A 21,611-nucleotide genomic window follows, 5' to 3' on the forward strand; every position below is an offset into this window, starting at 1 on the left:
CATCTGGCCAAGCCAGCCATGGCCCCCCTCTGCTCCACAACATCATCTTCATTTTGAATTCTCTGTTTTTGGGGTTCAGGTGCTGGTTTCCAAGAAGTTCTAGGTACAGGGGCTCTCTCTCAGCAGCCTGGGGCCAGAAATCCTGGAATCCCTTTCCTGTGCCTCAGGGCAGGGGCAGGACAGCAAACACCAGGGCAGTCTGAGGTAATATGCACATTTGGGTGCACATTAAGAGCTGACCTTTGAACAGCAAGTTTCTCAATCTTGCTTGCTGGTGTGTACTTTCCTGGCAAAGGCAGGGTCAGCCCCTGCTGCTGTGACAAACCTGGAGCCCATCACAGGACCTACAGCAGCCTTGCAGATGGTGGTTTCATCCCTAGCCCCGTGGAGTCATTTCTGTACCACCCATCTAGCTTGTCTCTTAATTTAACTGAGTTGCAATGTAGGCAGAGCATAATCCCTTAATTCTGGAGTGACTTATGTGTGCGTGGTTACGTGTGTGTGCACTCGTGCTGTCGAGATGGTGCCAGATATTTTCCCTCTCAGGAATCCCCACAGCAACTTCAAAATCTAGATTTTTCATTCACACTTATGGAAGCAAAAAGCCTTGCAGTTGGAGCAGCACTCCTTGCATGACTAATAGGCTGGCAGTCGGTCTGTTTATTTTACTTCAGCTCCATTTGTCTTGACATTGCCAAATGTCACCCACGGAGCAGTGGCTGCTGGAGCGGCGTTGTGCTGGGCCAGAAGGTGCAGGGCTTTGGCAGCTGAGCAGCAGCGTTGGGCAGGGCTCCTGGCACCCTCTGATGGTGAGTGTGCAGGCAGCAGGGCAGGGACTGGGACTTTTCTGTGAGCAGGAGGTAAAGAAATGTGATTTCTGTTTTAAAGTCACAAAATAAAACGACAGGTTTGACTCCGTTTGTTCCCTGGGGTTTCGGGCAGTGTAACTTCTTGACTGATCACAGAAAAAGAGTGAGGACAGAGGAGGGGGCATCCTGGACCTTGGAGAAGCCTGACCCAGGGGTGTTGGCAGGGATGAGAAGAGAGAATTACTGTTCAGTCTGGCTTCTGCACAGTGCATTTTCCCTCCCCCAACCAATTTGTTTGCCTGGATGTCAATTATAAGATGTAACTTGGAGGATGGCTGTGCTGAGGGTGAGTTGGTGTCGGAGTGGGAGATTAGGAGAGCCTGGCTGCCTGGTCCCAGGCTTGGAGAAGGCTCCAGACAGCTGTGGCTGCAGTGGGTGGGATGAGGGACGGCAGCAGAGCTCACACAGTGGGAGAGGGAATGGGACAGGGACCGATGGTATCGAGCCAAGGGAGGGGCTGTATGCTCTGCAATGTTTTAGTGAAGTTTAAGTCCTCTCAGAATAGTCTTGTTTGTCTTTTTATCATTAACCAAAGCCAGCAGTGAGTTCCTAGTTTTAACTCTGTGTGTGTCTGAAGTGCAAGGCAGTAAAAAGAGACCCAAGGTAGCAAATGTCCCAGCCTGTGGCAGATGGGCAGCTTGGAGGGGGAAACACCCTCACCAGACAGGAGGAATAAGAGACTTAGGAAAAACAGCCACAAGGAAAAGCTGAGGACACTGGGGTTGTTTACTGTGGCAAAGAGAAGGCTCTCACTAAAGAATATTTTTCATGTGGGAGAGGTTGTCAGGAAAAGGATTATGATCAATTTGTTTTCTGTGACAGCTCAGGAGGACTTAAACCACAGCAGGGAAAATTGTAGGAAAATGCTTCCAAGTGTGAGGCTACTGTTACACTGACACAGTTTACCTGGAGAAAATGGTTTCAAGAACCAATTATAGCAACTTTCTGGAGGGTGCCCTAGGTGTACTTGATCCTGCTCCAGTTCTGGGAGGAAACAGATGACCTGCTGAATTCATTTCCAGCCTATAAATGATCTGTAATGATCACAGTCATCCAGGTGAAGCCTCCCACATCACAGATCAAATGATCCTTCCTCAGTCTCTGTTCCAGTCCTTAAGGTGGTCAGGATCCACCTTTGGTGAGGTTTGTTTCACCTCTGAACCTTCTGGCAACCAAGTGATCACCAAGCCCTGCACCCTGGTCAACTCCTGGTGATGTTGTCTATCTCAGATAGCAATGAATGTGTTCCAGGAGGGCCCTGGGACCAGGTGAGCACCCTAAGGGCAGGGTGGTGTAGGTGACATTCTTGTCCCTATGCTTTATATCTGCTATTTCATATTTAGTTTGATAGAATGTGTTTCATTCTATGTACATAAGCATGGAAATCTGACCAACACCTTCCTCCAAAGCCTGATTTAGTTCTATTCCTCTGTCCAATACACGTGCACTTAATTATGTGCACAAATTCCTGACCCTCCATAGGCCTTTTTCCTGCCTGTGGAGCTGGTGGGTGGCCTGTGCCCTCCTCCTGTCACTTAATGCCACAGCATTTCACAGGGCAGTAAGTTTATCTCGCTGGGAACAGGGAAGGAAAGAGCTTGCTTAGGCCTTTTCCTGCCAGGCTGGTGTGAGGCTCCTCACAGCTCGTTTTGGGAGCTGGATTTTGTTTTCTGTACCACTAGAGGGAAACCTGGGCCTTTGCATGAAGGTGAAGAGCAACTGCTGCAGGATGCTGAGATCTCATGGATGTATAAAATACAAACCAATTGTTTCTAGCTGCATAAGCCGGGGAGTCTCACTGGTGGTGTGAAATATCTGTTCCCCTAGTTCTGCAGTACACATGCTTCGGTGTGGTTTGGTGGAGAAAAGAGAGAAATTAAGGAATCAAAGTTGGAGCCCATGTCCAATAAATCCTGCAGCTCTGAGGCAAGAGGGCTCCGGAAGGATCGGGGAGCTGGGTTCACGTGTGGGGTGTTCAGGGCAAGCCTGGGTAGGTGGTTGTCTGGGGCAGGAGCTTTCAGGCTTCCCATGGGTGGCTCACAGCACTTTGCTTTCTGAGAGCAAACCTGAAGGAAATTCCCCTTCCTTGGGCGTTAAATTCCCTTCCTAGGGAAGCTCACCTGGCTCCTCCACTCTCTTGGGGACCCTGGTTAACACATTCACAGAAGATCATGTAGAGCCTTTCTCTCCAAAGGTGTTTTTCTCCCTTCAGTCGTGAGGTTTCCCCTCAGTCCCTTAGAAATGATCCAGCTCGATTTTAACGTAATGATGCATATAACAGGATCTCTTTACCCCCTGGAAGAAAATCTGTCAGTTTTTGGGGCAATGATAGAGTCAGCACGTCAGGAAACAGTCCTGTGAGCACCTTTGTAACTTGTCACAATTCAGCTGTGTACACATCTCCTTTTTTCCCCCTCACTTCTCAATAACAGGACAATCTGAGCCATTACAGAGTGTGTGTTCTTTAATTGCTCTTCAGTAATATCTATAAATTGTTTCCAGCAGCTCAGACAGAGGACTCTGAGTGTTATTGAAGAGGTTTGGAGGGAACTCTGACTTCAGTCTAGTATTCAAACAAGGAAAATGATGTTCCATCAAAGTTTCTTGGTATCTGAGTCTCTTTGTGAGTTTGCTCCAAATGGAACAGCTTTATCAGACCCATTTTTCCAAAACATTTGGTTGTTTTTAGTGTTTTTTATAACTCTGGGTGTACATACTGCCCTTGATGAGACTTGGGGGGGGGGTTCAGTCGAAACCTTTATTCCTGTGTGGCTTTTTAGCTACTCTGGATTTTTCTTAGTCAAAGAAAGGTCGACCCACTATTCATCGTGGATCACATCCCTGTGCTTGAGAGGGAACCCATGGGGAGCTCGGCTTGTCAGAGCAGGACTCATAACCGTAGGGTAACAGATCTGTTGCCTTCCATTTTAAGAGTGACCTTTAACTCCCCAGACTTTGCAAAATAGCTGGGGCAGAGCTCTGCCATGCCCGCTCCCAGGGCAGCCCAGCTCCCGGGGGCCCGGCGTGCCGGCGGCCTGGAGCTGCTGCGCAGATCTGCTGGGCTGGCAAAAAAGCCCAGCTCCTGTTGCTCCTGCCCTCCCACCGCCCGCCCCGCTGTCCCCGGGCCCCTGCCTGGCAGCAGAACACGCCAGGGAGCTCTGCCCGGGGAGAAGATGGTGAAGAAGACAAAAATCCCCTTTTCCCAGCCGTTTCGGTGAGCGTGGAATCGCGTGTTCTCCGTGACATTGATCCTGCGCCGCAAGTGCAAGAAAACGTCTTCAGTTACAGAAACCACATTCAGCTCAAGGTTCAAGGAGCTATTTTTGGGCTCTCGACGACTTTGCTGAACTTCTAACAGATGGGCCATTGCTGGTGTCAAGGTTGATTTTTGTATTTTGGCGTAATTGACTTTTTAGATGCATTTGTGTGAAAAAAGAACATGGAAAACGCTCCTCTGCCTCTGGTGACCATGCCAACAGCTCCTTACCATGACCAGAAACCAGGAACCAGTGGATTACGGAAGAAGACTTTTTATTTTGAATCCAAGATGAACTATTTGCAGAATTTTATCCAGAGCATATTTTTTTCCATAGACCTAAGAGATCGACAGGGATCTTCTATGGTCGTTGGAGGTGATGGGAGATACTTTAATAAGTCTGCAGTGGAACTGATAGTCCAAATGGCTGCTGCCAATGGGGTTGGTAAATGTTAAATGACTTAAATTCCTATAGTTGTGTAGCTGATAAATGCAGAAAACCATAATAAATTAGTCACTAGGAGGTTTAATTTCCCCAGATTCTTTATTCAACTGCTAATAGTTAACTTTTTAATGGAAAACTCACTTTGGTAGTACAGAAATTACCATTTTCTTTTGCTTTTGAGTGATGCAGTTGGATAAAAGTATGTGGGAATACACATGCAGCAAAGCAAATAAATACTGCTGGGTTACTGTGTGTTCTTGTTGTGTGTTTTGACATGCCCTGAGCTCTTGGCACCTGTGGATTTGATAGTCTCTCCATCAGATCATAGACCCCTGATACCGTTCAGGGACAAGGTAACTGGTGGAGCCACAGCTCCCTGTTCAGTTGAGCTTGGCAGAGGCTCTTTCAGCATCCACCTGAGCTGCTCAGCAAGTGAAAATTCAAAAAGTTGTTTTTTCAACAGGTCTAAGTTGTGGCTGTGTGCTAAGCACTCTGTGAGCCTTTGAAAACTGAAATGAGAGTTAGCAAGTGAGTGGCAACCTTTGCAGCAATCTCTGCTTGTGCTGGAAATCTGTGTTTTGGGAGCAGAACAGGAGGTTTGTCTGTTGGCAGGAGAGCATGGTTTGGGCACTGCAAGACTCTTGGGCACTGGGGGTTTGTCTTTGTCTCCTTCTGCTTTTTAAGAAGAAAAGACTGCTGTCTGTCCTGGATCTCTTAGTGCAGGGTAAGCTTTATGCTGAGAGACCTGCCTCTTAGAAATTTGTTTGACAGAAAAACTGGTCCCAACAGGGTAATTAGTAGTGAATGGGAGAATAGGGGGAGAGAATTTTTTTTATTTAAAAAAAAAAAAAAATCAACATATTTTCCATCTTGGGGGAAAAGAAAATCCTTTGGCATTGCAAATGAATATCAGCGTGTGGGCTGAGCAGGATTGCTGGAAAATGTGCACGAAGAGCCAGGCCTGCTGCTCGGACTGCTTGATGCTAGGACAGATTTTTTGCTGGTAAAGGTGGGATCAGACTGATCTTTACCCACTGAGACTCCTCTCAGGCATTTCTTTCCAGTATGTCTGGCTAAAATCTGGCTAAAATAGTTTTGCTGCTGGTTTTGATACATCTCATTGATTTGTTTTTGTACAGTCTAGCAAATACCTGTGACTCAGCATTGTGCTCTGCAGGACAGAAATCAGTCCAGGGATGTTGTCAGATATAAAATCCCAGGAGCAGGGTGTGTGTAAAGTGTTTGGGGCATGCACAAATCTCTGTTGATGTGTGATGGAGACAGGTTCTGATAGTGCTACAAATGTGGGAGCAGCAGAATCTCCACGTTCACTATGTCAGTAGCATCACGTGGTGTATTTTAAATGATTATTTGGTTAAAGGAGATGACCAGTTTGCCCACTTCACCTGACTTGTATAAATAGAAGCATCCCTATTTATAGATAGGATTTTTTTTATGTAGAATTGGTGCATCTTGTGATGCATCTCTTCTACAGAAGGAAGACTGGAAGCAGGTCTCTTCCAACCAGAGTGTTTGTGTGATTCCATGAAATGCTGCAACCCAAAATCACTGCTCAAGGGGATCTCTTTGTGAAAGGGTCTGTTCTGAGCATTCTGTGAGAGTTATTTCTGCATTGTGACATCCTTAGATTTTTCTCGTAAGAAACTGCAGAGAATGATAATTGTAAATGGCACAGCATGCTGCTAGGCTGATCAGACATTTCTAGTGGCTCCCACAAGGGATTTGTCAGTGGATAGGTGGGGAGTGACAGCTAAAAGCCTCGGAAAGCCAAGGAGGACCTCAAAGGCTCCAGGGTGACCTTATGGTGACCTTCCAGTCCTTAAAGGAAAACTGGAGAGGGACTCTTTGTCAGGGAGTGTAGTAATAGGGTGAGGGGTGACAGTTTTAAACTGAAAGAGGTTTGATTTAGACTAGATATTAGGAAGAAATTTTTCACTGGGAGGGTGATGAGACCCTGGCCCAGGTTGCCCAGGGAAGCTGTGGATGCTCCATCACTGGAGGTGTCCAAGGGCAGCTTGGATGGGGCCCTGAGCAACCTGGTCTAGTGGGAGGTGTCCCTGCCCATGGCAGGGGAGTTGGAACTCGATGATCTTTAAGGTCCTTTCCAACCCCAAACATTCTGTGACTGAGCTGCATGTAAGACCTGTCAGAGCACTAATGCAGAGAGGCACCCCAGCTAACGTGGCTCTCCCAGGGAGGCTGGGACACACAAGGTGACATTTTAGAGAGAATCTTCCTGGAGACTGCATTCATTCTGAAGGAGCAAGACTTGGAGGCTGGAATAAAACACAAGATAAGGTGTGCTGGCTTGGACTGAGAGTGGGGCAAAAAGCAAAACCCACGTGGTTTGGGCTACTTCAGATGAGTGTGACCAGCGTGGGAGGTGGGCACTGTGAGGGCTGCAATGTGATCTCCTGTGGCCAGCTGAAAGGAGGGCATTCCCCTTGGCTTTCTGAGCTGCTCTTTCACACTTCTGCCCGTTGGTTGCTGGAGGTGCAGCTCTGTTAGCAGTGCCAGGCTCACCCAGCTGCTCTGTGGCAGCTGTGGCACGTCCTGACCCATGGGCAGTGAAGCTGGGGCTTAGCACCAGGCAGTGCCACGGGAGAGGAATCACAGCCATCCAGTGCCCTGGGCTTAGCACCGACGGGGACTTGCAGGCTGGGAACGCTGCCTTTTGTTCCCTGGCTCATCTTGGGTCTGAATGAAACTCCTCCTCCTTTCTCTGTCTAATCTTCTCGGCTGATGGAGAGTAGTCTGGGGTGTTTTCTTCATCTCTGTCACTTCATCTGGAGGCTGTGGTAAGGAGTGTGTTCTTCCAGAAAAATATTCATCTTCTGTTATTGCATGAGCTCCAGCAATCAGATCCTGGTTACCTTGTATTGCTTAGCACACTGGCCTGGATTTCATCTTGGTGATACTGCTAAATTTTTGGGAAGGAGGTGTGTTACCCACTGTGAGTAAGACAATCTGCAGCTGGTCCCATGAGAGTAGTGATGATGTTTGATTTTTGTTTTGTTTTGGCTTCTCTCAGTCCTATTGTGTCTTTTGAAAGGAAAGTTCCAGACCGTACCCAAAGGGGTTATTGTGTTTTTTTGGGGAGGGTGGTTGTGTGGAGGCCTCTGGAAAGCTCAGCTGCCATTTCTAGTTCAGCTGCAGTGTTCACAACAGAAAATGCTAAAACATCACAACAGAGTGGGGTCACTCTGTTGGGGGTGGAAGGTGGCATGGTGGGGGTTGGAAGGGACCTCTGGAGATCATCTCGTCCAACCCCCTGCTCCAGCAGCTCACCCCCAGCAGGGTGCCCAGGATGGTGTCCAGGTGGGTTTGGGATCTCTCCAGAGCAGGAGACTCCACAGCCTCTCTGGGCAGCTGCTCCAGGCTCGGCCACCCTCACCCCAAAGAAGTTTCTCCTCCTGCTCAGGTGGCACCTCCTGGGTCCCAGTTGGTGCCCGTTGCCCCTTGTCCTGTCCCGGGGCACCACTGACCAGAGTCTGGCCCCAGCCTCTTGCCCCCGGGGGCCCTTTAGCTCTTGCTCAGCACTGATCAGATCCCCTCTGAGGCTTCTCTTCTGCAGCTCAGCAGCCCCAGGGCTCTCAGCCTGGCCTGGCACAGAGATGCTCCAGCCCCTCAGCATCTTGGTCACCTCTGCTGGTCTCTCTCCAGTAGTTCTTTGTTTCTCTCACTGGGAAGCCCAGCAGTGGTCCCAGTATTCCGTAAGTGGCCTGACTAGGGCAGAGTAGAGGGGGAGGAGGGGAGGAAAACCTCCTTTGACCTGTTGGCCATACTCTTCTCCATGCGCCCCAGGAGACCATTGGCCTTCTTGGCTACAAGAGCACACGGCTGGGTCATGGTTTACGTGTTGTTCCCCAGCACTCCCAGGTCCTTCTCTGTGGAGCTGCTTCCCAGCAGGTCAGCCCTGAACCTGTCCTGGTGCAGGGGGTTACTCCTCTCCAGGTGCAGGACCTAACACTTGCTGTTGTTGAGCTTCACGAGGTTCCCCTCCACCCAGCTCTCCAGCCTGCCCGGGTCAGATGCTGACCCTCTCTGTGCACAGCAGAGAGCTTCAGCAGCATCCCAGGAACAGGCTGTTTGCTTGCAGAGAAGCAACACCTCTGCCAGCAGAACTCCTCTGATCTACCTGTCACCAGCGTGTGGGGTTTTGGCACTTCTGGCTCCTTTTAGGGTTTGGGACTCACAGTGGTTTGTTTTGCTCCTTCCTTTTCAGATCGGCCGCTTGGTCATCGGGCAGAACGGGATCCTCTCCACCCCAGCCGTGTCCTGCATCATCAGGAAGATCAAAGCCATTGGTGGCATCATTCTGACAGCCAGCCACAACCCCGGGGGGCCCAACGGGGACTTTGGCATTAAGTTCAACATTGCCAATGGAGGTAAGGTTGCTTGGTTCCTGTTGATCTGCTTCATTCCTGTTTGGCTGTTTCTTGTGTCGAGGAACCTAATTTAACTCTCTTAATATCTCAGAGATTCAGTGCCCTGAGCAGTGGGTTTCCCTCCACAAAGAAAGTGATTGATCTGCACCCCTCATACCCCGATATTCCTCTCCAGGGGAGGTATTCCCTGCCCCACGTCTTGTGCTTGACTTCTGATGTGCACTTCTCTTGGAGTCTGATTCTTTAATGTCTTCCCCCTTGCCTGTTTTATCTTGTAGGTCCTGCTCCTGAAGGTATCACGGACAAAATTTTCCAAATCAGCAAGAAAATTGAAGAGTATGCCATCTGCCCAGATCTCCAGGTGGACCTGAGCACCATTGGGAAACAGCAGTTTGACTTGGAGAACAAATTTAAACCATTTACAGGTAAACTACTGTTCTTCTTCTAGGAAGAGTTTCCTCCCAGGTGGAGTTATTTTGGACCTGCCATGAAGAGGCATGAAGATATTTGGTGTTTCTGAGGACAGAGGTGGCCAATCTAACCTCTCCTTATCTCTTGGATGAGCCAAGCAAGGACATTGTTCCTGATCACCTTGGCATCCTGGCTTTTTCTTTTTTTGTGGCCTGCATCTTGCCTTGTGTAGATCCTTTAATTATCCCAATGACTGTGCCCTACAAAAGGTTGTATTGCAGTACGTAAATCTGATCCATCAAACTTCTCTGTTTGGTCTGTAAGGCTGCTAGTAATATGGACTTGCAAACCAGATGACTCTGCAGTCAAAGTGCATTTTCCTGATTAAAAATCACAGTGTTAGTGTTTACTTTTTGGAACTGATGTTTTCCCTCATGGTTTCACACACATAAGCTGTCTCTGGGAGTGGGAAAACCATTACACTGCACATGTGACTTTTGTCACTCAGCAGAGAAATATGAAAATGCATAAAGAAAAGACTTGAAAACCACTTACTGCAAATATTTTTTTACCATCTCCTGCTGTCTTGTGCTTATTATTAAAAAAAGAATAGATTAAAAGATCATAAAAGTTGGTATTTGTCTCAGTCCCCATTTCTGTGTAGTGGGAACTTTGTGATTGGGGTTTTCATAGCTCTGTCTTTATACTGCTTGTTAGTTGGCAAAGGTGCCACTTTTTCAGACTATGACATGCACAGTTTCCATTGACTTTGGTGGAAATCTGAGATCTGTTATTTAAATATATTTAAAATGTATTTTATTTTAATTTATTTTAATATAGCTGTACTTTTTTTTCCCTTTAATCCCACTCCCTGGGTAAGCAGAGTGGGACTGAGCCCTCTCAAAAGAAACCCAGGGAGCCATACCTGGGAACAGCATTTGTCTTAAAGATTTTGTTGGTCTGTTTGGTCTGTAACCCAGTTAACTGTGACAGCCTGTAATTAAATTCTCAATCTAGGACCATTATTGTTGTCTTTATAAAGTGATTCTCTAGGCTGTTGAACGGCTCCTTGCTGAGCCCTGACCCTTTGCACTGAGGACTGTCAGTGAAGTTCCACGAGGAGCAAAATTCCTTTTCTACAAAGATTTCAGAGCTGGTCTCTAATTTTTCTTCCAGTGGAAATTGTGGACTCAGTGGAAGCTTATGCGAATATGCTGAGGAACATCTTTGACTTCAATGCACTAAAGGAGCTACTTTCAGGGAAAAACCACCTCAAGATTCGCATAGATGCTATGCATGGAGGTATGGCTGGGCTTGGTCTGGGGCACTGGCAGGGGGCAGGTGTCCCCAGGGCTTTGGCACCTACTTCAGAGGGAAAATTTTTATCTGGAACTTATATCTATCGCTTGCAAATTTGTTTCTTGCTTTGCAGCATGTTACATTTTTCTCTTTGCAGGCAACTTTTTGTTTTTACACTGTTTGGTTATTTTTGTCAGCTGTTTGGACTTGGGAAATATTTGGGGTTTGGGGAGGGGTGCTGTATGCCTCACAAATGCCAGTCCACACATCAGAGACAGGAGATTAGTGCCAATGCTGTGCCCAGAGCTGCCCCATCAGACTTTACATCAGTCATTGCCCCATGGAAGTCACAGCAGTTAGGGAAAGATCTGCCCATAGATACTGGAGTATGCAAATGGGACCATTAGACTGTTTTATATAGTTTAATATGTAAGCCAAGCTTATGAGTCTCTTTTAGTAGATATTTTCAGGAGTGCTCTGGCTTTCTTAACATCTTATTTCTCTTGTCTCCAGACCATTCCCATTCCTATGCTCACTTATTTTTTTATTGTCTCCATTGTAAGTGTCTGAGAGCAGTAAATCCCATTGTACTGCTGGACACATGGGTTTTGTTCTCTGCTATGGGGCTGTGGTGCTGATACCTTGGTGCCCAAGCCCTTTACAGTGGGGTCCTGAGGGCAGAGCTGACTCCTTTCCTCTCCCTGTTTTGCTGTGACAGTTGTGGGCCCTTACGTAAAAAAGATCCTGTGTGAGGAGCTCGGAGCCCCAGCAAATTCAGCTGTGAACTGCACCCCACTAGAGGATTTTGGTGGCCACCATCCTGATCCCAACTTAACCTATGCTGCTGACCTGGTTCAGACCATGAAGACAGGAGAGTATGACTTTGGAGCTGCCTTTGATGGAGATGGGGTAAGAGGAAATGGCCTCAAGTTGCACCAGGGGAGGTTTAGTTTGGACAGGAGGAATAATGCCTTCCACAAAAGAGATTCCAAGACCTGGACCAGTGGTAGAGTCATGGAGGGGTTTCCAAGCTGTGGAGATGTGGTGCTGAGGGACATGGGTCAGTGGGGACCTGGCAGTGCTGGGGGAATGGTTGGACTTGATGACCTGAAAGATCTCTTCCAACCTAAATGATTCCATGATCCTATGACTGCTCAGCTGCTTTCAAACAGAGGAGGACAAAGGCAAAGACCTTTTTTCTTCCTCACCCTTCTGTAATTGCAAATAGAAGCAAACCACTTGCTGCAGGTTGCCATCATGGCAATAGCTGGCTACTGTGTTAATAATGGAGTCCAAACTGTATTTAAGTAGCTTTAAAGCCTGTGGCAGCTTAGCAGGAAGGTGAAATTCTCTACAGGTGTTGCTGTTTAGCTTTTGGAAAGCTCCATATTTATTTCAGTGCAGTCAAAATCCCCTGTGAGTTGTGGGGTTTATAGGCTGCTCCTGGCAAGCAGAACAGCTGCTGCCATTGCAGCCTTCTGGTGCCCAGCAGGGCTGAGGGCTGTTGCTGTCCTGTCCTCCCCAGGACCGGAACATGATCCTGGGCAAGCACGGCTTCTTCGTCAACCCCTCCGACTCCGTCGCCGTTATCGCCGCCAACATTTTCAGCATCCCCTATTTCCAGCAGACTGGAGTCCGTGGCTTTGCCCGCAGCATGCCCACCAGCGGGGCCCTCGACAGGTACTGTCTGCCTCTGCACGCTGGGGAAGGGGGGGACCCTGCCAGGGAGAGGGACCGTCCCTTTTTTGTGGTGGGGGGCGGGTGCGTGGTCTGCCCGAGGGGTGAAGCCGTGCCCGGGCTGCCTGCCAGGGGAGGCAGGGAGGTTTAATGAATTCAGGCCTGTTCATGGAGCTGGGCTCTGCTCCTGGCTCTTTCTCTTCTCTACAGATAAGCCCAAACAAATGATCCTTCCCACCCTTTTTTTTTCTTTTAAAGCTGATAGGTGGTGGAGGCCCCATCCCTGGTCACATTCAAGATCAGGCTGGATGAAGCTCTGAGCAGCTTGATCTAGTTGGAGATGTCCCTGCTTGTGGTGGGGGGTTGGACTAGATGACCTTTGGAGGTCCCTTCCAGCCCAGGCATTCTATGATTCTATGAATAACAGTCTTTAGGATTTTTAGGAATCAAATCCCTGTGAGAGAAAACCACATCATTTCCTTAACTTTGTAAGATGCATTAAGAGAATATAAATCGGTGTGTTGGGCCTTGAGGGGCTGCACTCCTGGACTTCTGCAAGGAGTAAAAGCAACAGAAGACACTAAGTGGTGGACATGCTTTTGTCTCCCTCGAGTCACTGACTGTGTATCATGACTTCCTATGATTCTATAGTAACACTTTCTTTGTTGAATGCTTTGAGATCTACAGCTTAAAATCACTTTAGAAGAGCTATGTGTTTATATCTGTTATTCAGTTGCACATCCCACTCGTTTGCCAAACCTTACACCAGGATAAAATAGAGGATTGCTGTACAAGGAATTGTCCCCTCTAAGAAACCAAACCAGCAGCATCACCTGCCTTCAGTCTTGCCCCCAAAAAGATGCTTGATAGCAACTGAAGCTCCTGCTGCAGTATTTGACGTGGGAGCACTAAAGGTCCAGCTGTGACGTGGCTTCACCTTCTTGCCTTTGAAGGGTGGCCCACGCTACAAAAATAGCTTTGTACGAAACTCCAACGGGCTGGAAGTTCTTTGGAAACTTGATGGATGCAAACAAACTGTCTCTGTGTGGAGAGGAGAGTTTTGGTACTGGTAAGTCAGCCTTCTTGATTTCCCCAGTGATGGTGTTATGCCTCCTTTTAGTTCTTTATTGTGCTGGGTAGCTCGGGGTTTATCCTTCATGTGTAGCTGTTAATGCTTCTACAATAATAAAATGAAAAATTTTGTAAGAATCACTGGTGGAAATGAGCACAATGCTAAAAGTTTTGTCAGGCAAGAGCTACTTCTTCTTTTGGTTATTTAGGAAGGCATATGTAGATATGCAGGAAGTTTAAGGGCCTCTTTACTAGCCCGGTCATTGAGTCTATGGGGATTAAGTGCAGTGTTAAATGTATTTTTCAGCTCTTGGTGGCCAGGAAAGCCTTCTAAATGTTTTCATTTCTGGAAAGAAATATGGTTTGGAGCATGCAGTTTTATTAGGGAAGGTTTCAGGTCACTATTAAATCTCTGAGCTTAATAGGGCCCTCATTTTCCTGTTCTAAAAACAAGGTATGATTTATAAAGTTTAAATTAACACTTGCCTTTGAACAGTCTGAGCAAGTTATTAGGTTACTGAGAAACAAAGTGAACATCTTAAGGAATTTACTAGGAGTGTGCACGTGACACAAAACTATTATTTGTGCAGGGAAGTTGAAGTGAGCAGATTTCACTCTGCATCAGAGCAGTGTGTTCAAAACAGTGTTCCCAGGAGGCCTCAGCAGTTTCTGAGCTCTCCTGTGGCATCTACCACATGGTTTTAATGTCCTGACTGTGGAAACGGGACCTTCCCTGCGTGCAGGAGTCAGCACCTCACTTGTGCACAAAGACTGAGTTCTATCTGGTCTAAATTCTCTTACTTTGCCCTGTGCTCTGAAGAGCTCTGAAGCCCAGGGGCAGCTGGTAGGATGTGGAAGGCACAGGGTCTTGAGGGAATTTAAGTTCGATGATTTCAGGCTCAAACCTTGTGTGTTTTCATTCCACCGTCCCATATTTCAGAAGAACATTTTAGGCTCTGTGTGTGTCAGAGCAGGGATGGCCTTAAATCTCCAAATGTCTGAAAGTAGGTGCTTTGCAGATCTAGGGTGCACAACTTGATGTGAAAGGATTTCTCCATCTTTTCTGTAGCTGAGGAAATGGCATTGCAGACTCAGGTTTGCTGTGGGGCTGAAGAAGTCTTCAGTGGCAATATTTTCACAGTTGGATGCTACTCTGATACATGGGATTTGGCTTCAGGTTAGAAGGAAAGGGAAATTTCAGAAAATGTCATATCACTGTAAAGAAATCTTGAGATAAATTATGAGTAAAGAAAGATTTTGGAATCTTGCCCTGAATGACTTCAGCATGCTTTAAGTTTATGTTCTGGACCTTGGCTATTTGAGAGGGCACCAGCATTTCAGTAAATAAATAAAAACAAAAAGCAGCAAATGATTCATGGAGCTGCTGATAGGAGATGGTCTCTAATGAGCAGCTCTCTAAAATTGTTTCCATCTTTTATTGTATGAGCAGTGAGCTCATAGTTTCTTTCCATCCCCCAGTAGGTAAGTGACTCTGCATTAGAAATAAAAGTGACTGATTCCATTTGCAGCAGGGGCTGAGAGAGAGATTTGAGATTTTGTCCATGCAGCATCACGTCAGGGACTGAAGCATTTTGTGGGGGACAGGTTAAGAAAGGGCCTGGGAGTGTTGGACTCCCCCCGCAATGCAAAGGGGGTTTATCCCTCTGGCAAATGCACTTTAAGGAACAAAAAGGGGCGAGGGAGATTGTTTGATAGTAAGTTAATGAGGAGCTGTTTGGGGCTGGACAAAATGTGAGTGCTGAAAGGGAGAGAGGTGAAGGAGCAGCCAAATAGACGCAGTAAAAATTGAAACAAACTGTGACCCGGTGGGACTGGAGTCCGGGAGCAATTAGAGTAATGCGACATGACAGAATTCCTGCTTGCTTTCTTGGGTATTTTATTCCAGCAATAAGTTGATACATCACATGGGACTTCTGTTTCTTTAGCATTCCTCTCCATCACCTCTGTACAGCTCTCTCCCCCGTAAAGGGCCGTGAGGAGAATTTATCGCCGTGTCCACAATGGTGGGATTTGTGTGAAGCGCCACGTGACCTGTGCCCCAGCCCCCAGCCTCTTCCCCAGATGATTGCCCACTCTGGCACTTCTGGAGCGGGTAAAATGGCAGCTCTGGAGCGCTCTCCACGTTAGCAGGCATACCCTGCCTCCTTTGGATTTCATTCATACCTGTTGGGGGGTTCTCCAGAGCTCAAAGGATAAAACTTCACAGTTGTGCATCTGTGGGGCACGACGCCGAACTCGCAAGCCTGGAGCCTGGGTTGGATGTATCCCAGGCTGCCATTTGATCCCTCGTTTAATTTAGGTATTGGTCAGGATGCTCTCTCAGTTGCAACCCCCTCTCAGGTTTCCCAAGGACCTGGGTGCTGTGCAATCCCCGCCACGCCGCCCTCAGCCCATCCAGTGTGTTCCCAGGGCCAGGCTGAGCTGGCCTCTGACGGCCTCCTGCTCCCTGAGCAGTGCTTGCTTTGGAGGAGCCCTCTTCTAACCAAACCAGGGCCCTCCACAGCCTTCCAGAGCCTTTTGGGCATGCACGGGGCAGAGCAGGCGCCCGACTCGTCTCCACACGTGAGCCAAGTCCCTCCTTGTGCTGCCGTTTGCCATCCCCCAAGCTGCTCTGCTCTCCTTCACAGCGTGGTTCTGGAGTCGTTAGGGCTTGGCTTCCTCAGCGAAGGCTGACATTTTTCTTGGTGCTCAGCCAGAATATGTGCTGATCAGAGCACGCTGATTTGGCAGGAGGTACGTGACAGCTGCTTGAAGAGGTTGATGTTAGTCCTTCCTGAGCTGTTCCTTTGCATTTGCCTTTTTGGGTTTTGATGATGACCTTTTTACTGTGCATTCCCCATTACTTCCTTGGGAACAGAATTAAGGATCTGTGAACAATGAGTTTGTGTGTGTGCGTGTTAAAAGGGGCCGACTGTTTTATTTGGGCTGTAGCTAGAAGCAGATGATATCTTGAACCGTTTTAACAATACAGCAGGGATGGAGCTCGTGGAATGCCTTCCATTTGTGAGTTTGTACAGCTGCCAGTTGGACGGAGGAGGGAAGACAAGGTAGGGCTGTAGCACAGACTCTTGCATGAAAGGAGGTGGGAAATGTGTTTCTGCTGTGGCTCCCTGCAGGCTCCGACCACATCCGTGAGAAGGACGGGCTGTGGGCTGTCCTGGCTTGGCTGTCCATCCTAGCCACCCGCAAGCAGAGCGTGGAGGACATCATGAAGGATCACTGGCAGAAATACGGCAGGAACTTCTTCACCAGGTGGGAAGAGCACTCCCAGCACCTCACACTTGGCTCTGTCCTGTGTGTGACCCTCCAAGGTCAGAGCCCCAAGCACTGATGGGACCAGCGTGTGCTGCTGCAGGGCTGTTCCAGCCTCCTTCCACTTGCTGCTGCTCTCCTGTTGCAGTGATTTCAAACTCCCCAAGCAGTTTGCTGCAGTAGGCAACATCCCTGGAGGGGTTTCCAAGCTGTGGAGATGTGGTGTGAGGGACATGGGTCAGTGGGGACCTGGCAGAACTGAGGGACAGTTAGACTCGATGATCTTAAAGGTCTCTTCCAACCAAAATGATTCTATGATTCTGTATCTGGGTTAAAAAAACAAAAAAAACCAAAAAAAACCCCAACCAACCAACCAACCAACCAACCAACAAACAAACAAACAAACAAACAAAACCCAAAGAAACAAAAAAAACCAACCCAGTGAATCCTTAACCTTTCATGATGTCTAGTTTAGGACTGGCTATTCTAAACATAGATCTGATAAGTATAAAAGTCTGCACATTTTATATATGCAAGATATCTTTTTTCCTTTCAATGGAGATTTTTTTCTTTCAATAGTCTTTTTTTGTCATTGGAACAGTGTGTTTCTTGAGACCACAAATCACAAGTTAATTTGTAATCTCTTCAGTGATGGCAATGTCTTACTGAAGGGATGCCCAGCTCCAAGGCCATTATTTATAGTCAGGGTTGGACTAGATGACCAAAAGGTCCCTGCCAACCAAAAACACCTTGTGATTTTACAATTCACCTAGCTGAGTTTCTGTCCACTCCCAGAATACTTTCATTTAAACTGCAGCAGACATTGAAGATGAAAAGGAAAGGAGTAAAAACCAACCTGCTCATAAGCAGAGGTGGAACACAGAAATCTTTGAGTTCAGAAGACCGACATCAAAATTCTGTCTCAAACTGGACTTGCCTTTTCCTTTTTTTTTTTTCCTTTATTTCACCACTTCCACCACACACACCACAAAGTCAGCACACATCTGAGGCACTTCAACCTGTGGAAAAAAATGCCAAAATCTAGAGTAAAAGGGCAGTCTCTTGCACGGGAGGTATGTCTGCCTAGCAAGCTACGCAGTCCTCCCCTTCCTCACCTTTCTTTTGTGGTGACTGGTTGCAGGTATGACTACGAAGAGGTGGATGCAGATGCAGCTAACAAAATGATGAAGGATTTAGAGGCTGTGATGTTCGACCGCTCCTTTGTGGGGAAGCAGCTGTCAAGTGGTGACAAAGTCTACACAGTTGAGAAAGCTGATAATTTTGAGTACAACGATCCCGTGGATGGAAGTGTCTCCAGAAATCAGGTGGGCAGAGCCTCGCCTGGGCTGGACGTGGCCTCAGAGGGGTGTTAGGTTGTGTATTTTAGGATTAATCTTTCTCCATTGTGTTTGCACCTGCTTTAAAGTCAAATGTTGCATTTGTCCCTTGGAAAATTTATTCTGCCCTGTGTTTGCTGGTGCAATCCCACCCTGTGTGAGGGGAAACTGCAGCCTTGGAGAGGGGATGGTCTGGAGGCTGCTCCAGCCCCAGCAGGGCCTGGAGAGGAAGCTGAGCTGCTCTATGGCCACCCCAGAGGGAAAGGAGTGACTGAGCTGAGTTGAGGGAGATGTTTTAGCCGATAGGTCAGCAGCTGAGGAACATTTTTGGTGAACGAAAGGTTGAATCCCACTGGGGCATGAGGCACAAACCCTCCTGTTAAGGTATCATCTTGTCTCGAGCACTAGACCCCAGGTTGCTGCAGGCGAGTCCTCCCTCACTGCCTTTGTCCCTGAGCTGATGGTTCTCCTGGTGTGGTCATCCCTGAGAGGGCAGGGGCAGGGCAGAGCAGAGTGGCTGTGCCAGGGGATCGAGTTCCAGGCTCCAGGAGTCACGGGGGTATTAGATGCATGTGAGACGAGCAACCTGTCACCAGAGATTATGGAAATAAAAATGTCCTGGAGATGGATTGGTTTGACAGCGTAACGTGGAAGCATTGCAAGCAGGAAGGAGTGATGGGGAGATCCTGCAGGAATGGTTGCCTTGCCTCTGGGGTGACAGGAGCATTTTCTTTTCGTCCCATTTTCTTGGAAGAACTGTGCCTGACTGAATCAGTCCCTGGCTCTTGTTTCCAAGCAAGCACCAGGGTGAGGGGCCTTATAGCAGCAACGTGCTTCATGCTCAGGAGCTCTGACAAGTTCTCAGAGCGGGTTAGGAGGGACAGCAGTGGGGAGAGGATAACGCAGGAGCTGTCTGTGGCTGCCTAAAGAAGAGGAGTTCAGGGGTCACGCAGGTCAGGCATAGCCGTGCTGGTTCTCAGGGAAAGTACCTTAGATACCCAAGAGGTATGTAGCTGAGAGGCTCTTCTCCTCTTCCTTCCAACCAGGGCTTGAGGCTCATCTTCTCTGACGGCTCTCGCATCATCTTCAGACTCAGTGGCACTGGCAGTGCTGGAGCCACCGTGCGGCTCTACATCGACAGCTATGAGAAGGATGCCCAGAAGATACAGCAAGACCCCCAGGTAAGCCTCACACCTCAGCCACGGCACTGCTGGCTCCCAGCCTGCCTAAAAAGCTTAAATCCTGGCTTAGCTGCTTTGCTTAGAGCCGTGTGGAGGTGGGATTTTGGAAGCGAGGGCTTCGGCACCTTTCATCCCACTATAAATAGATCTATTAAAAAGAGAAAGCTCGGTGTGGAACAAGTGTTAGATACTGAGAATCCCCCACAGCTGCTCCTGCAGTCACCTGTGAGTTCTCCTGTTTGTGTCACATCTGTGGCTGGTTGCATGTGTGGTCAGACACAGTTTCAGTCGTGACCTGACCTTCTAGTTGAAATGTTGCATCAGTAGGGATAAAATGAGCTTGTTCCTGCACAGAATTTGGGAAATACATGTTTAAAACAGATAAACAGAGGTAAAAGGATGTGGCTGTGTACAGAATGGCACTGACCTGTTCTGCACTACGTTTCATAGACGTGCTTTACAGCATCATTTAAAAACCCTGCTGGCCTCTCTTGTAGTCACCTGAGGAAAAGAATCCTCATTTTATATTCCCCAGCAAAAAGCCCTGGAGCTCTTTCTGCATAACTTACCATGCTGTTACTGACAAAAAGACTTGAAAAAAAAACCCTTGCGTTCCGAGAGGCACAAACTCAACTTAGGATTGAACTGCCCTGTGCTGGTGGTGCAACGTGGACTGCCTGCACTGCTCTGCTCTGCCACTCTGAGCCATCTCTCTCCTTCCTGCAGGTCATGTTGGCACCTCTCATTTCTATTGCACTGAAACTTTCACAGCTCCACGAACGAACCGGCCGCTCGGGTCCGACCGTCATAACATAAAGGTTTGGTCAGAGCCTGTGCTGGAGTGCACATGGAGTGAAGGAATTCAGCCTGGCTCCCCTTTCCTTGTCCAATCAAAGAGGAATACTGATTTTATCTCTGTATTTAAGAACACTATTGAACTGGTGAGGGTAGAGAATAAACCCCAGCCCCTGTCAGCACTCTGGGTGCACATCGCTGGGCTGCTTTTCCGCGTCACGCAGCACTGCTGGCAATTGGTGTATGGTGCTCGTTAGCACAGCCTTTTGGGTTAGCATATGTATTTTTTGCTTTTTTTTCTTAAGCAAAAGGCTCTAGAAATAACAAAGGGACTAAATTCTTCAATAATACAGAGGCTTTTTTTCCATCTTGGAAACTTTCCTGGAAAAGAAGCGCAAATACTTCACCGTTGTTAACCCAGAGCCTTCTAAAGGCAAAGTCTCTGTAAGCAATGGCTGTGTACTAAGGCTGAGGATTTTCCCCTTTCAAAACCAAACAATATAAATTGATCTCCAGTTGCCTTCTGTATAAGAAAAAAAAACCACAAGACAACACAACACACCCTCCACGCAGAAATGAGCAGTAACCAGCATTGCAGGATATTAAAGTGATATGGGCTATCATCACTGGTCAGTGCTCTTTTGTTTTCTTACGTCGTGGCAGGCTTCATTCTGAAGAAGGAAGGATTGTTTTGTTGAGCTCTTTTGGTTGTATGTGGACAGTAAGATCCTTGGACTAATCAGATTTATAGGCATTAATGTGCAGTGTCTTATCCAAGGGCACAAAGAGGGTCATTTTGGACATGGTGGTAGCTGTTGGATGTTAGCATCCTGCAGCTGTACCTTCCTGCCCCTTTCCTGGAATCGATCCCCTCAGAGCAGAGCTGTGTTCCTCCTCCCAGCCCGGCCAGCTGACATTGCCCTGGAGAGAACCAGACCTGCTCATGCCACTGACTCAGTGCCCCTCATCCATGGAGGTGACACCCTCCAGCAACGAGGGACACTCTGGAAAGTATCCCCAGGTAGATTCACAAGACCCCACTGGTTTACTCCCTCCATCTCAAGGCTGTTACAGCTTAAGCTATGTTAATAAAAATAGTCACTTCAGTGGGAATGACCTTAGATGGCTTTCCCCTTCTGGTTTGCTTTTCTTTGTCACACAGATCAGAGAATCCCAGAATCCCAGCAGGGTGGGGCTGGAAGGGACCTCTGGAGATCATCTCGTCCAACCTCCTGCTCCAGCAGCTCACCCACAGCAGGGTGCCCAGGATGGTGCCCAGGGGGGTTTGGGATCTCTCCAGAGCAGGAGACTCCACAGCCTCTCTGGGCAGCTGCTCCAGGCTCTGCACCCTCACCCCAAAGAAGTTTCTCCTCCTGCTCAGGTGGCACCTCCTGGGTTCCAGCTGGTGCCCGTTGCCCCTTGTCCTGTCCCTGGGCACCACTGAGCAGAGTCTGGCCCCAGCCTCCTGCCCCCTGGGGGCCCTTTAGCTCTTGCTCAGCACTGCTCAGATCCCCTCTGAGGCTTCTCTTCTCCAGCTCAGCAGCCCCAGGGCTCTCAGCCTGGCCTGGCACAGAGATGCTCCAGCCCC

General features: G+C 48.1%; 1 protein-coding gene across 1 annotated transcript; it reads left to right on the forward strand.

Moving 5' to 3' along the window:
* Positions 1–4,225: 4,225 nt before the first annotated feature.
* PGM1 (phosphoglucomutase 1) lies at positions 4,226–20,051 on the forward strand. The gene is made up of 11 exons (XM_008944777.1): positions 4,226–4,566; positions 8,817–8,979; positions 9,258–9,404; positions 10,567–10,692; positions 11,408–11,598; positions 12,215–12,369; positions 13,320–13,435; positions 16,575–16,710; positions 17,852–18,035; positions 19,094–19,228; positions 19,955–20,051. The coding sequence occupies exons 1-11, from the start codon at positions 4,309–4,311 to the stop codon at positions 20,042–20,044; spliced, it is 1,701 nt and encodes a 566-aa protein (XP_008943025.1). The 5' UTR covers positions 4,226–4,308; the 3' UTR covers positions 20,045–20,051.
* Positions 20,052–21,611: the final 1,560 nt, after the last annotated feature.

This window comes from Merops nubicus, unplaced genomic scaffold, assembly GCF_000691845.1.
Source record: "Merops nubicus isolate BGI_N331 unplaced genomic scaffold, ASM69184v1 scaffold14367, whole genome shotgun sequence".
In the NCBI taxonomy this organism is placed as follows: Eukaryota; Metazoa; Chordata; class Aves; order Coraciiformes; family Meropidae; genus Merops; species Merops nubicus.